The sequence below is a fragment of the Mustela putorius genome, unplaced genomic scaffold (genome assembly GCF_011764305.1).
Source record: "Mustela putorius furo isolate JIRA1106 unplaced genomic scaffold, ASM1176430v1.1 tig00000145_pilon_pilon_pilon, whole genome shotgun sequence".
In the NCBI taxonomy this organism is placed as follows: Eukaryota; Metazoa; Chordata; class Mammalia; order Carnivora; family Mustelidae; genus Mustela; species Mustela putorius.
Window position 1 is genome coordinate 20,273,338 of NW_025421294.1, and position 14,112 is coordinate 20,287,449.

Here is a 14,112-nt window from a genome sequence, read left to right on the forward strand (position 1 = left end):
TCCTCTTACTTTTGGATGAAGATGGGAGTACAGAATGAGTATACTAAATTAGGTAAGAGATTTCTTGTTTTAATGTTAGAAGAATCTTAAAGTGCCCACAAACCAGAGGAACCATGCACGTATAAGAAGTTAGAGAGTTGACTACTTCATGTGTGGTATGTTGTGTGAATGAAAATGGATCGCTAATAATTTTTTCTCTTTCTCAGCTGGAGAGATTTACCAGCATGAGAATTAAGAAGGAGAAGGAAAAGCCCAATTCTGCTCATAGAAATTCTTCTGCTTCATACGGGGATGATCCCACAGCACAGTCATTGCAAGATGTTTCAGATGAGCAAGTTCTAGTACTCTTTGAACAGATGCTGGTAAGTTTTCCACCCCAAAACTGCTTTTTTTCTGAAAATGCATTTATGGGCCTGGTGGGCACTCTTTTGGGCATGATCCCCCTTAATTAGCCCTTAATTACAAAAAATTTCAGGTTTAACAGAGAATGTCTTAATAGTCCTATTAACAAAGGGACTAAATATACAAGTACCAGTCCATAGATGGAAATCGATGAGTTAGACTTGGACATATCTAATGGATGCCCACCTTGTTAATGTCCTTCGGCACAACTATATGTTAACCACAAAGACCTTAGGCAAGTGGACCAACTTATGTGGTGGTGTGGAGACCACTTTTGGGTTAGCCAGGGTGGATAAAGTTTTAAAGCATTTGCAATCAATTCTATATGAAAGGAGACTGAGGCATGGAAAGTCATCATTTACCCACGGTCTTCTATTTAGTGGTGAATCTGGAGAGATAATTCTGATGCTGTAATTCCTAGAAGACCTTTAAAGATTGTGGATGAAGTCAGTTGAGTAATGAAATGCACAGGGATGTGACTTGATTTCATGTCCTCCGTGAGGGACACTGAGTGAGCAGGACATTCAGCGAATGCACAGTAGTCCTAATAGGTCTGGGAAAGTTGTGAGTACATGGTTCTGAGGTTTCCTATGACCTATATATTGCCTTGATAGATGGTTTCAGATTCAAACAGAGACTAGTGGCAGGCCTAACTTAATAAAAGCATGGGCATAAAATTCTTAACATTGGGCCTGGTATATAATAAACACTAAGCCAGTACTATTATTCTTTTTCACTATAGCTTTCAGTTTGTCTCTCAGTCCAAGTGCTGTGAGAGCCCAAGACCATCTTTTGGGCTTGAATTGCAAATGTACATGTTTTCAGGGCCAAGAAGGCAGGAACAATAAGTTAAGCCAGATAGTGAGTGATGAAAAGGAGGAGGGACTGTGGTCAAATGCAGAAGGACTTCAGGTGTTTTTGTGAAGAGGGCCAGCCACAGTTCAATGCCAGTAGCTTCTGTAGCACTCCATTTGGAAATGCCCAATAGTACCAGATATTTTTGTTTTTCTAAAGAAGTTAGAAATCTTCAATTCTTGAAAAACAGTAATTGTTTAATAGTATCAACTATTATAGTTAGCATTCAGATTTTACCAGTTGGTCATTTTCTTTAAAAAACTGTTCATTCAGGGTGCTTGAGTGGCTCAGTGGGTTAAAGCTTCTGCCTTCGGCTCAGGTCATGATCCTGGGGTCCTGGAATTGGGCCCCTCATCTGGCACTCTGCTCAGCAGGGAGCCTGCTTCCTTCTCTCTCTCTGCCTGCTTCTCTGCCTACTTGTGATCTCTGTCAAATGAATAAAAATAAAATAAAATAAAATAAAACTGTTCATTCAAATCACAATTCCACATAAAGTCTCTTGTACTAATGTTCTTTTAAATTTTATTTCCTCATAGGTTTTTGTCTGTCTCTTTTATCCTTGCTATCACTATAAAAAATTGGTGGAGGAAACTGATCCATAGAGTTATGCAGAAATCTGAAATTTGATGATTACATCCTTTATATAAAGTCTTCCAGATTTAAAATGTTGAACTAGCTAAGCAAAACATACCGTGTCTTTGGGTCTGATTCAGCCTGAAGGCCCCCACTTTGCAACTTCTGTGTTCAGTATATATGTAAAAGGAGGAAAAAAGCAGCAGGAATTGAGTCAGAAAAACATCACATTTGTTTTACTATTTAGGGACAGTGTTTCCTTCTCTTTTTCTCTCACACACACATACAGCTGGAGACAGAGAAGAACTGGAATGTATCTGTTTTTCCCCTACCCTTTCCCCATTTCAAATAATATTTTGGACTTACTGGGTTAAATTTGTGCTCACTGAGGCAGTGGGCTCAGACACATGGCCGTACACGTAACAGGCTCAAGTTGAGCTTTTTCCTCAATACCATATCCAAGTTACATCTGTTTGAGGGGCTTTATTACAGGGTTTCTAGTTCTTTCTTCGTGGGAAAGGAGTTTGTACAAAGACTGAGTTAACCAATGCTAATGAGTGTTTACACCCTAGAGTGGTGCAGATCTTAAGGGTTCGGAAGATACTGGTCATCCAGAAGAGATTCTTAAGACCATTCCAAGTACAAAAAAACATAATGTGTTCTTTTGTTTCAGTAATAAAAAATAGAATTTTCATCTAGCTTAAGAGTATATATTTGTTAGGAAAAACATTGTGTATAAAAGTGTCTGTAGGAATTTAGGCTAGAGTGTTAACCATTAACATCCCTGAGGAATTTTCATAATCCGTAATAGCTTAAATCTCAAGCGATCAGGAAAATTTACTGACTCAGTAAGGATTTAATGTGTTTAACTCTTGACTAAATATACTAAATATTAAACACTGAAAACTTATAAGGAATTTGATGCAGTTTTATTTTCTTCCTTCCCCCCCCCCCTCTGTCTACTAGTTGGATATGAACCTGAATGAGGAGAAACAGCAGCCTTTGAGGGAGAAGGACATAATCATCAAGAGGGAGATGGTGTCCCAATACTTGCACACGTCTAAGGCTGTGAGTCCTGGGGCAGCTACCCATGTCATGGGAGACTCTGCCCTTATCTTGGACCTGTTTCTTTTGCCAGTGTTGTAGAACATTTTATGTCTGCATCAGTCTTATTTTATTCTGTTATATACTCATGTTTTACTGTCATTCAAGTTACTGTTATTAAGATACTTTTTTACCTCATTCAGTCCTCATGAAGTGTGTGTGGGGAATGAGATGGGAAATTCTGAGTCCCACAGAATTTGGTGCTGTGTGTAATGTGTGTCTGGCTTGATATTCGAAAGGTAATGACTAATGCTAGTCCAGTTTATGACTGCATCCAGTATTGACCTTCCCATATGTTCCTGTCTAGGGCATGAGCCAGAAGGAGAGCTCTAGGTCTGCTATGATGTACATTCAGGAGTTGAGGTCAGGCTTGCGGGATATGCCTCTGCTCACCTGCCTGGAATCCCTTCGTGTCTCCCTCAACAACAACCCTGTCAGGTGAGGATTCTGAGGTGGTAACAAGAGTGAGATCCCAGGGTTAGGATTTATTGGTGGGTATTGAAGATCAGAGGAGTGAGGATGTTTGAGAGTTCTGGATTGGGGGTAAAGAGTTGTTTGGGTGGATAAATACTGATTTAATATTGCATTGTCTCTGTCAACTCCTTACAGCTGGGTGCAAACATTTGGTGCTGAGGGTCTGGCCTCTTTATTGGATATCCTTAAACGACTCCATGATGAGAGAGAGGAGACTCCTGGGTGAGGACTTCCAACCTCTGACATATTTTCGGTGGAGGGTATTAGGGGACTTAGCTGTTTGCTCTATAGGAGAAAATGCCACTAAAATGAGAAATTGTAGACTAGGAGAATATGCTGTTAATTGCAAAGAGGGTTTGTCTTTGGGCAAACTAGAGGATGAGTGATTACAGATATAGCAGAGGGAAGAGGAGCACAGTGGATAACATAGGCTGTGGACCACATAAGATTGTGGGTCTGCCAGCATAGGTTCTTACCCAATCTGGAAGTGGAGTCAACATTCATTCAGAGCTCCCTTGGGACCCATTCCTGGTTATATCCCATTCAAAAGTCTTAAAATATTCTTGATAAATTTGGGGCTAATTTTCTGACAGTCTTCAGGGTTGGAATAGTTCTTGGGATATCTTGGACTGTCTTAGGCTACCTTGAAGTCAGCCTGACCCATAGCGACTTCTCTACTTCTTATGATCTTTCCAAAACCAAACATAGGGCCCCTACCTCCTGAATGGACAGGCTTGAAGCCTTTGACTTAGTGAGGCAGGCAGTAATAGATGGGATATACTCCTGATCTAATTTAGCACTTAGAAACCTAAAGGGAGGGGCGCCTGGGTGGCTCAGTTGATTAAGCTTCTGCCTTCGGCTCAGGTCATGATCTCAGGGTCCTGAGAATGAACCCTGCATCGGGCTCTCTGCTCAGCAGGGAGCCTGCTTCCTCCCCTCTCTCTGCCTGCCTCTCTGCCTACTTGTGATCTCTGTCTGTCAAATAAATAAATAAAAATTAAAAAAAAAAAAAAAAAGAAACCTAAAGGGAGTTAAAAGATTTTAATGTAGTACTAAATTTTTGGATTACGAGAAGATTAATCAGAGGTCTGATGGTGGCAGTTCCCCTCAACCTGTTTTTGTCAGTGTTTCAAGGCAAATTGCTGTGTCCTAGAATTTACTCAGCTACTAGTTGGGGATGTTCCAAAGACCTGTGTGTTCAAGATTGAAAAGTCAAATGGGAGAGGGGTATACAATAAAGAGAACTAATGAAGTATGTCTTTTACACACAGAAGCTACGATAGCCGTAACAAGCATGAGATCATCCGTTGCTTGAAAGCGTTTATGAACAATAAGGTGAGATTTTTCCCATTCTCATTCCAACCATCATCATAACCCCTGTTCTTTTCTATTGGTAAACTCTAAAAAGGACCTAGGAATATAAAGTTCAAGACTGTTAGCTTTTCCTTTTAGTATTACAGCTTTTTGATGGCCACATATGTATGTTTCTGTGGACCTTTTTTTCCCAGTTCTGATGTCTGTTTCAGAAGGTAGGCTCATTTTCTTTCCTCTTTTTATACTTTGTTTTGCTAATTCTTGAATTTCCTAGTCTGTATTTATTATTTTGGGAAGATTTATTTTTTGTTTGTTTGTGTTCCGTACTCTTCCTACTATAGAATCAAGCTACCTTACCCTTCTTCCTTCCCTGCTTCTTTTCTTTCATTTGTTCTTTCCTTCCTTCCTTCCTTCCCTCCTTCCTTTCTCCCTCTGGGATCTCACAGGTGTTTGCTCCAGAGTGCAGATCTGTCTTCCTCATTATTTAATTTTGTTATTTTTTTTTTTTTTTGAAGGCCTGGAATTGTGTTGTATCTAATATAAAATTGTATTGCTTCTCAGCCTTTTGGCTAAGATCAAGTGTAGTATCTAATATAAAATTGTGTTGTATTTATATCCCTATTTAGCTATGCTAGGAAGAGGTCTCCTCCTGTATTAGTTTGCTGTGGCTGTTATAACAAAGCACTACAAACTGTGTATTAAACAACAGAAATATATTGTCACAGTTCTTGGAGGCCGTAAATCCAAGTATTTAGGTATTTGGTAGTATTGAGTCCTTCCGAAGGCTGTGAGGGAGAGTGTATGTTCCATGCCTCTCTTCTGGCTTCTGGTAGCTTGCTGTCAGTCTTTGGCATTCCATGGCTTTTAGATGCCTCACCCCAGGGTCCGCCTTTGTGTTCACAAGGTGGTGGTCTACTGTGCATATCTGTGTTGACATGTTTCCTAGTTACGGGGACCACAGTCATACTGGATTAAGGGTCTACCATACTCTAGTATGAGCTTGTTGTAACTTACCTAATCACATCTGCCAGTGACCCTATTTCCAAATAAGGTCATATTCTGAGGTATTGGGGCTTAGGACTTCAACATAAGAATTTAGGGGGACATCATTGAACCTATAACCACCCCAACTTAGTCCTTGGTCAAATGCTGTCATCATTAAGCCTCCCTTCTCTATTCTTATCCTTCCAGTTTGGAATCAAGACCATGCTGGAAACAGAAGAAGGAATCCTGCTGCTGGTCAGAGCCATGGATCCAGCTGTTCCCAACATGATGATTGATGCAGCTAAGCTGCTCTCTGCTCTTTGTATCTTACCACAGCCAGAGGACATGTATGTAACTGGGTTATAGCTCTTCTCTATTCTCTCTCTCTCTCTCTCTTTTTTTTTTTTAAAGATGTATTTATTTGACAGAGAGACAGCAAGAGAAGGAACACAAGCAAGGGGAGTGAGAGAGGGAGAAGCAGGCTTCCCACTGAGTAGGGAGCCTGATGTGGGGCTCGATCCCAGGACCCTGGGATCATGACCTTGAACCGAAGGCAGATGGTTAATGACTGAGCCACCCAGGCTCCACCAGGCCCCCTCCATTCTCTTTATGACCACCTTCCCTAGTCTAGAGGAAAATTGAGTTGATTGGGTGTCCACTATATCTTAAATACTAGGTAAGATACTGAATCATAATGTTTAAGAAGGACTATGAGGTGTTTGGCGCCGTCCTCAGCATACTGGTGGTTATCAGAGGGGTGATCTGCAAGGTGTCTGTTACTGTCTCTATCGCCTAAGGCAGGGGTTACATTTACTTTGTTTTTTTAATTCAGAAGTAACACAACTTTATTTTTTAAATTCAAACAGAAAAGAAACATATAAAGTGAAATTTAATAGCCTCATCCCTTCAGTAAATCCTTTTCTGCAGAGGCAACCAGTGTTAATGGCTTCGGTATAGTCTTATATTTTTTTTCCTAGCGCAAATAAATTGTATTTCTTGGATTCCAAGATGTTTTCTGTCACTCCAAAAGATAGAATGTTAGAATTAAGGAATGATGGCTTATGCCTATAAAACAAATCACATGCAAAGAATGGATTTATATTGCTATGAAACAGTTTGGTTTAATAAAACTAAATCATAGCATTCATTTCTTTGCACCTTTTCTTTCTTTCTTTTTTTTTTTTTGGTTAATTTAACAGTTGATCTTAAACATCTTTCTATGTTGGTACTTAAAGATCTACCTTAACTTTACTGGCTGGTTAGCATTCCATAGTATGTATGTCCCATAATTTAACAGTTTCCGTGTTGCTAGACATTTTAGGTGAAAATTTTTTTTTTCTTAGCAGATTCTGGCCCTTGCTCTAGGTGATAAGAAGTTTTACTGCTACAAATAATGCCATAATGAACATCTTTGTACATACATTATTTCACATTTATGCATTTATGTTGGATAGGTTTCTAGAAGTATGCCAAAAGTTATGTGCCCTTAAAATTGATACTGTTATCTACCCTTCCAAAAGTTATCCTAGTTTATACTCCATAGAACAGGTGTTCTAATTTGGTATCCGTAGATAAGAGTCTAGGAATGGGTTTTAGGAAATAAATTTTTCTGAGGAGATTGTCCTTAGCTTTCACCAGATTCTGACCCCTGCCTTAGGTGATGAGGAGAATAATGGAAGTCTGGACAGTTGATAATGTTCTATTTTCTAACTGATCTGTGCCCCTGTATAATTTACTTGCTATGCCTGTCTGTGGCAGGGCACTTAGACATTTCTCTCCCTTTCCTTTCTCCTGGGCAGGAATGAAAGGGTTTTGACGGCGATGACAGAAAGAGCTGAGATGGATGAGGTGGAACGCTTCCAGCCATTGTTGGATGGATTAAAAAGTGGGACCTCCATTGCACTCAAGGCAAGTATATCCTCCAAAACTGTCCAAGAATAGAACTCAAGATGGAAGGACTTAGGTTCATTTGACCTTTTAATAGAACACATGGAATGGTTCCCAGCTACAGGCATTCCTTGGAGATACTGCAGATTTGCTTCCAGAACATTAAAATAAAACCAGTATCTCAGTAAAGTGAGTTACATGAATTTTTGGGTTTCCTAGTTTCATGCATGTAAAAGTTATGTTTACTCTATACCATGGTTTATTAAGTGTAAATAGCATTATGTCTACAACAATGTAGCCACCTTAATTAAATATTTTATTGCTTAAAAACGGTAACTATCATATGAGCATTCAGTATGTCATAATCACTGATCACAGATGATCATGACAAATAAAATAATAATGAAAAAGTTTGAAATATTCTGAGAATTACTAAACTACGACACAGAGATAAGAGTGAGTGAACAAGTGCTGTTGGAAAATTAGCACTGATAAACTTGCTTGATATAGGGTTGCCACAGACTTTCAACTTGTAAAAAAAAAAAAAAAAACCAAAAAAACAAAACCATATTATATAGTGCAGTGTGATAAAGTGAAATGCAATGAAATGAGTTGCATCTGTATATGTTTTATATTTCAGGATTTGTTCTGAAGGGAAAATGATTATTCTTCTCTCCAAGAAGGCAGAGAAAGAGCAGCTTTCCTTATTATGAGATGGGGGAAAAGGCATTCTCTCTATTTATATGCTAGGAAAGCCAAGGCTGAGAACAAAGTCTCCCATCAAATCCTTGGAAGCATTTAGACCTCTGAGCTCTCCACACCTGGGCTCAAATCAGGTCTTACTGCTCTAAAAAGAAGCTGTTCTTACCGTTTTGTACTGCATCTTCTACATTTGCATGTAAAGAGAATGGAATCTTGGTCCCTAGGAATCAGCAATGACATGCTTCTGAATTTTCTTACTTTAGGTGGGCTGTTTGCAGCTGATCAATGCTCTTATCACACCAGCTGAAGAACTTGACTTTCGAGTGCACATCCGAAGTGAACTGATGCGCTTGGGGCTGCATCAGGTGTTGCAGGTGAGTCACAGCTCTCCAAGAGGACAGCCACGCTTCACTGCCGGCTCTCATGACCCCATCATCTCTAGTGTCACTTTGGCTTTCTGTTTAAGAACCAGGTTGAAAGGGTTGGGTTTCTAGCCAGCAGAGGACACTTCTGGGTTCCCTGACTTGTACTTTGGTTGTTGACAGGACCTTCGAGAGATTGAAAACGATGATATGAGAGTGCAATTAAATGTGTTTGATGAGCAAGGAGAAGAAGATTCCTATGACCTGAAGGGACGGCTGGATGACATTCGAATGGAGATGGAATATCCTTTTATGAACTGGGTTCAGGACACATGAGACATTCAGTATAGATCCCTGTATTGGAATGGTGTGGGGTGATGACTCAGAACAGGGCATCAGTCTGTGTGTCTTCTCAGTAGATGAGGCAGGTGTCTTTTGATTGCTGTGGGCTTTATTTCCCTCAGCATGGACCAGAGATCTGTGGGTTCCTTGAAATGGAAGTATCTATCAAAATAAGTATGGACCTCCTAGAATATGAAATCTTAGCTTACTGTGGTGTAGAGCTGGTCTTTGGAGAATATGCATAAGCCAGGGGTGGGCTTGTAATTTTGCTTTCTTCTCTGTGTCCCTGAGACTGAGGGAATGGTTTGGCTGCATACTGCTTTTTGCCACAAGTGACTTGTGTGCAGTTACCTTTTCACTTCTGCCTACTGCTTCATCTCCAGGCCAAGTATTGGGAATCCTTTATCTTTGTGTATACCACCACCCAGCTCACTGGCCCTTCATCCTAAGGAAGCTTATGGAGCTTAAAATTTGGGATAATTTACAGGAGAGGCAGCTGTTAGAATAGAAGTAGCATCTTGTGACTTTTGCCAAGAGCAGGGCAGTCCACCTGTCAAACATGGTTTCTAAATATATGCTTTCCTTAGCTTCTTCCTCTTTTTCACTGACTTCAGTGATGTCTTCCAGATTCTATTAAACACAGTGAAGGATTCAAAGGCAGAGCCACACTTCTTGTCCATCCTGCAGCACCTGCTCTTGGTCCGAAATGACTATGAGGCCAGGTAAGATGGTATACCTGTGAGAAGTATTGAATTTGAGCCTAGGTAGAGAGAGCAAAATCCTTAAATTCAAAGACTGTCTGTAAAGGGAAAAAGAAGAGACAAAGGCAAGGATTACAGTTCATTTTTAGTCACAGATATAAAAGGAGTTGTTAGTTGTCCTTTTAATCTGACTGAAAAGCATCCTTATGGAGGAGGTCAGACTATATAAGTAAAATGTCCTTTTTTTGGAGAGAGGAGAGGTGAGGTGGGGTGATGATGATAGCAAAGGGAGGTACCCATTTCAGGTTCTTTCAGGTTGCCTAGAAGAGGTTCAGGGGTAGTGCTGTCTGTTACAGAAAGGCTTGAGCCTGAGTTTTAGATGGGAAATGATTGGCACCAGGAGGTTGATAGCAACAAGTTTTGATTATCTGAAGAAGATGGGTAGCTGTTGTACAATAGTGAGTTTCCTAACATGGCAGTGGATGTCTGCTAGTTCTATGAAAAGGTCTTTTCAGGAACACGTCCCCTCAGGTCTCTCTCTTATCAAAGCAGTTAACTTTTCCTGATCCTGAATGCTTCAGAAAATTATATTTTGGTTTTCCTCTGATAGCCTTCTTCTCTTCTTCCATAGGCCACAGTACTATAAGTTGATTGAAGAATGTATTTCTCAAATAGTTTTGCACAAGAATGGGGCTGATCCTGACTTCAAGTGCCGGCATCTTCAGATTGATATTGAGGGGTTGATTGGTAAGTATGTTCCTCCGATCTGTCTCCTTAAAACATTGCTCTGCCTTTCATGTTTTCTCTTTCTTCCAGTGAAATTTTCAGGAAAGATATCTTTCTAGTCTCCAGGTATTTCCATTTTTGTCTTTAGGTGATAACCAACTTCTGTGCTAGGAATACAGAGACCTTTAGTTTATTGTTCTGTAAATCTAAAATTTACCCATACTCAAACATTACCTTACCTTTTGAAGGGACTTTACCTATTATCTGTGATTCCTGCTGGTCTCACAGATTCTTAAGTATCACTTGTGGGCGGGCACTCTCCAGGTCATCCAGCACGGTGGCCTTACTGTATAACAAGCACTCAGAAATTGCCTGTTGAACTTAACTGAAAGCTCCATTTCTTTGTCTAGAGCAGAACGTTAAGAAGGATAATAAAAATAAGCAAATGGATAAAAGATTGTCCTTTGGTTATATTGAAGGTTGGAGGTAGTAAGAGGGAAAGACAAGAGAACTGGGAGCTTCACTTACTTGACTCTTTCTTTTCAGATCAAATGATTGATAAAACAAAGGTGGAGAAATCTGAAGCCAAAGCTACAGAACTGGAAAAGAAGGTGTGTGTGTGTGAGAGATCAAACAATTGAGGGCCTTTCTTTTTTCTTTTCTTCTTTTTTTCTTTTTAAGAATTATGATATTTTTTCTGACACGTGAAACTGTTACCTGTGATATTTCGCAAGCATTCAGCACACAGTAGCAGTTCCTGGGGGAACCTTTCTGGCATAGGTTCGTCCCTGGAGAAACTAACGTGGACATGATGTGGAGGAGTTAGTGGTCCGCAGTTCGGGAGCCCCTGGGTAGGACAGGAACTACAGATGACTCTCATGTATAACCGTTCCTGGGGTTTTGCTGGCATCTCAGGCCACTTACCCCAGAACAACAGGGACTGGAATATGTCTCAATTCCTTATTTCTCTTCAGTTGTTAGGACTTCTGTTGTGGTTGATGGATTTTTCTCCTAGAAGCAGTTGGGATTATACACCATAGCTGCTCTGGTGTAAATGTCTTAACAATGTTAAAAATTTTTTAAAAATTTTTAGGTTTGTTCTTGTTGTTTTTGCCACCCCTCCCCTTTTATTTTAAGCAAGCGCAGGGGGCGGTGGGGGGAGGAGCATAGGGAGAGGAAGAGAATCTTAAGCAGACTCCATGCTGAGTGCTGAGCCTGACACAGGGCTCAGTCTCACAATTCTGAGATCGTGACCTGAGATGCAATCAAGAGTCGGATGCTTGACTGACCGAGCCACCCAGGCGCCCTGTTTGTTTGTTTTTTAATTGAAATACAGTTGACACACAATGTTAGGTTAGTTGTAGGTGCACAACATAGTTATTTGACAAGTCTGTACATTATACCGTGCTCTGCACAAGTGTAACTGCCGTCTGTCACCACACAACACTCTTATGATATGGTTCACTATATTCCCTCTGCTGTACCTTTCATTCCTGTGACTTCATTTCTGGAAGCCTCTACCTTCCATTCCTTCACCCATTTTGCCCACCCCCACCCCCATTCCGTCTGGCAAACACCTCTTTTTTCTCTGTTTATCAGCTCATTTCTGCTTGTTTTTGTTCGTTCATTTGTTTTTTAAATTCCATGTATAAGCGAAATCGCACAATATTTGTCTTAGGTTGTTTTATGTTTGTTTTTAGAACTCCCAAATTAGAGAGACTGGAAATAATCTCTGGTTCCCTCTTCTTTAACCCTGATTTTGAATTCAAAATTATAGTGGCCTTTTTTCCCAGTCCTTTCCTGGGAAAGTGAGCTCTGTAAAGGATTGGGACAAAACAGTGAATTTTGGGGAATAACACTCTGCTTCTTCCTGGACAGTTTACTAGGACCCTAATTCCTTTCTCCTTTAGTTGGACTCAGAGTTAACAGCCCGACATGAGCTACAGGTAGAAATGAAAAAGATGGAAAGCGACTTTGAGCAGAAGCTCCAGGATCTTCAGGGAGAAAAGGATGTCTTGAATTCTGAAAAGCAGCAGATTGCCACAGAGAAACAGGACTTGGAAGCAGAGGTGTCTCAGCTCACAGGAGAGGTAATGTCTGAGCAGGGAAGGCAGAGTGACCTGTGTGCCGTCAGCAGCCTCATGATGGGCCTGTCTTGGAGCAGGAGTCAGTCATCTTACTCCTAGGGAAGGTTTAGTTACCAGTAGGTGATCTAGTTAGATGATGCATCTTTTAAAAATCATTTAAAAATCATCTTTAACAATAGGTGATTGCATCTTTTAAAAATCATTTACTGTAACACACAAGATAGAAAATTTGGAAAATAAATAATATAGAGAATAAAAGGAGTCATAGAACTACCCAGGAATAAAACTAAAAGTCATCTCATAAATTCAGGAGTAAAATCCCAAAAAACTAAATATGTTTGCTAATTTTCCCTTAGTTAAACTATTTCTGGGCAGATTAATGCCCACACTCTTTGCAGTTACAGTTATTTAAATGATACATGATATCTGATAACTTGATCACTTATGTGCCTATCTCACCAGAATATTTGATTTACTTGAACTTTGCATTTTCTAATTAAAGGGAGAATTTAACATAAAGATTAAAGTTGCTTTTTGAATGCAAAGCATGCTGAACTAAGAACTTGAAGACCTGAATTCTAAATATCTATTTGACTTTGGATGAATCATTTCATCTGTCTGACTCCTTTCAGTGTCTTTATGCTTAAAAAGAGAACTCTGGATTAAGTAATTTTTAGGTCCTTTCCAACCCCAGTGGTCCCTGAAGTGGAGTGAAGAGTTCTTCCATTGATGTTCCTCTAGGTTGCCAAGCTGTCCAAGGAACTGGAAGATGCCAAGAAAGAAATGGCTTCTCTCTCTGCTGCAGTTACTGCTGTAGCCCCTCCTAGCAGTGCTACTGTTCCCCTTGCTCCTGGCACTATTACTCCACCCCCAGCCCCTCCTTTACCAAGAGAGCTTACCATACCTCCACCACCTCCTCTTCCTGGAGGTGATACCATTCCTCCTCCACCACCTCCCCCTCCTTTGCCTGGGCATGCTTATATCCCCCCGCCCCCTCCTTTGCCTGGAAGTGTTGGCTCCTCTGTACCACCTCTTTTGCCTGGGGAAGCTGGCATCCCCCCACCCCCTCCTTTGCCTGGGGGTGCTAGCATCCCCCCACCCCCTCCTTTGCCTGGGGGTGCTAGCATCCCCCCACCCCCTCCTTTGCCTGGGGCTACTGTCATCTCCCCACCTCCTCCTTTGGCTGGGAGTACTGGTATCCCCCCACCCCCTCCTTTGCCTGGGAGTGCTGGTATCCCCCCACCTCCTCCTCCCTTGCCTGGAGGAGCAGGAATGCCACCTCCCCCTCCACCTCTTCCTGGTGGTCCTGGAATCCCTCCACCCCCTCCAATTCCTGGAGGTCCTGGAATTCCTCCACCTCCACCTGGAATGGGTATGCCTCCACCTCCCCCTTTTGGATTTGGAGTTCCTGCAGCCCCAGTTCTGCCATTTGGATTGACCCCAAAGAAGCTTTATAAGCCAGAGGTGCAACTCCGAAGGCCAAACTGGTCCAAGGTGAGAATTTCTGTCCATTTTTTCTTCAATAGATCTTAAGAAACCAATTTAGTTTCCTGCTTTGTATTTTGTGCCCAGGTGGGCTTCCGTTTCTTATGGTTGGCA

At 41.0% G+C, this 14,112-nt stretch overlaps 1 protein-coding gene and 1 pseudogene across 6 annotated transcripts in view; both read left to right on the forward strand.

Annotated features, from left to right (window-relative positions):
* DIAPH1 (diaphanous related formin 1) overlaps window positions 1–14,112 on the forward strand; it is a 93,628-nt gene that overhangs the window by 26,471 nt on the left and 53,045 nt on the right. For 5 of the 6 annotated variants that reach the window (XM_004744762.3, XM_045075366.1, XM_045075364.1 and 2 more), the window contains 14 exons: window positions 207–362; window positions 2,797–2,898; window positions 3,242–3,372; window positions 3,544–3,630; window positions 4,680–4,743; window positions 5,914–6,053; window positions 7,506–7,614; window positions 8,559–8,669; window positions 8,841–8,959; window positions 9,605–9,721; window positions 10,332–10,447; window positions 10,973–11,037; window positions 12,337–12,516; window positions 13,255–14,007. In XM_004744762.3, coding sequence (XP_004744819.1) covers window positions 207–362; window positions 2,797–2,898; window positions 3,242–3,372; window positions 3,544–3,630; window positions 4,680–4,743; window positions 5,914–6,053; window positions 7,506–7,614; window positions 8,559–8,669; window positions 8,841–8,959; window positions 9,605–9,721; window positions 10,332–10,447; window positions 10,973–11,037; window positions 12,337–12,516; window positions 13,255–14,007 — 2,250 coding nt within the window. The remainder of the gene's footprint in view (window positions 1–206; window positions 363–2,796; window positions 2,899–3,241; window positions 3,373–3,543; window positions 3,631–4,679; window positions 4,744–5,913; window positions 6,054–7,505; window positions 7,615–8,558; window positions 8,670–8,840; window positions 8,960–9,604; window positions 9,722–10,331; window positions 10,448–10,972; window positions 11,038–12,336; window positions 12,517–13,254; window positions 14,008–14,112) is intronic. The other variant, XM_045075363.1, reaches the window with a different exon arrangement.
* Window positions 5,272–5,417, forward strand: LOC123390849 (annotated as a pseudogene).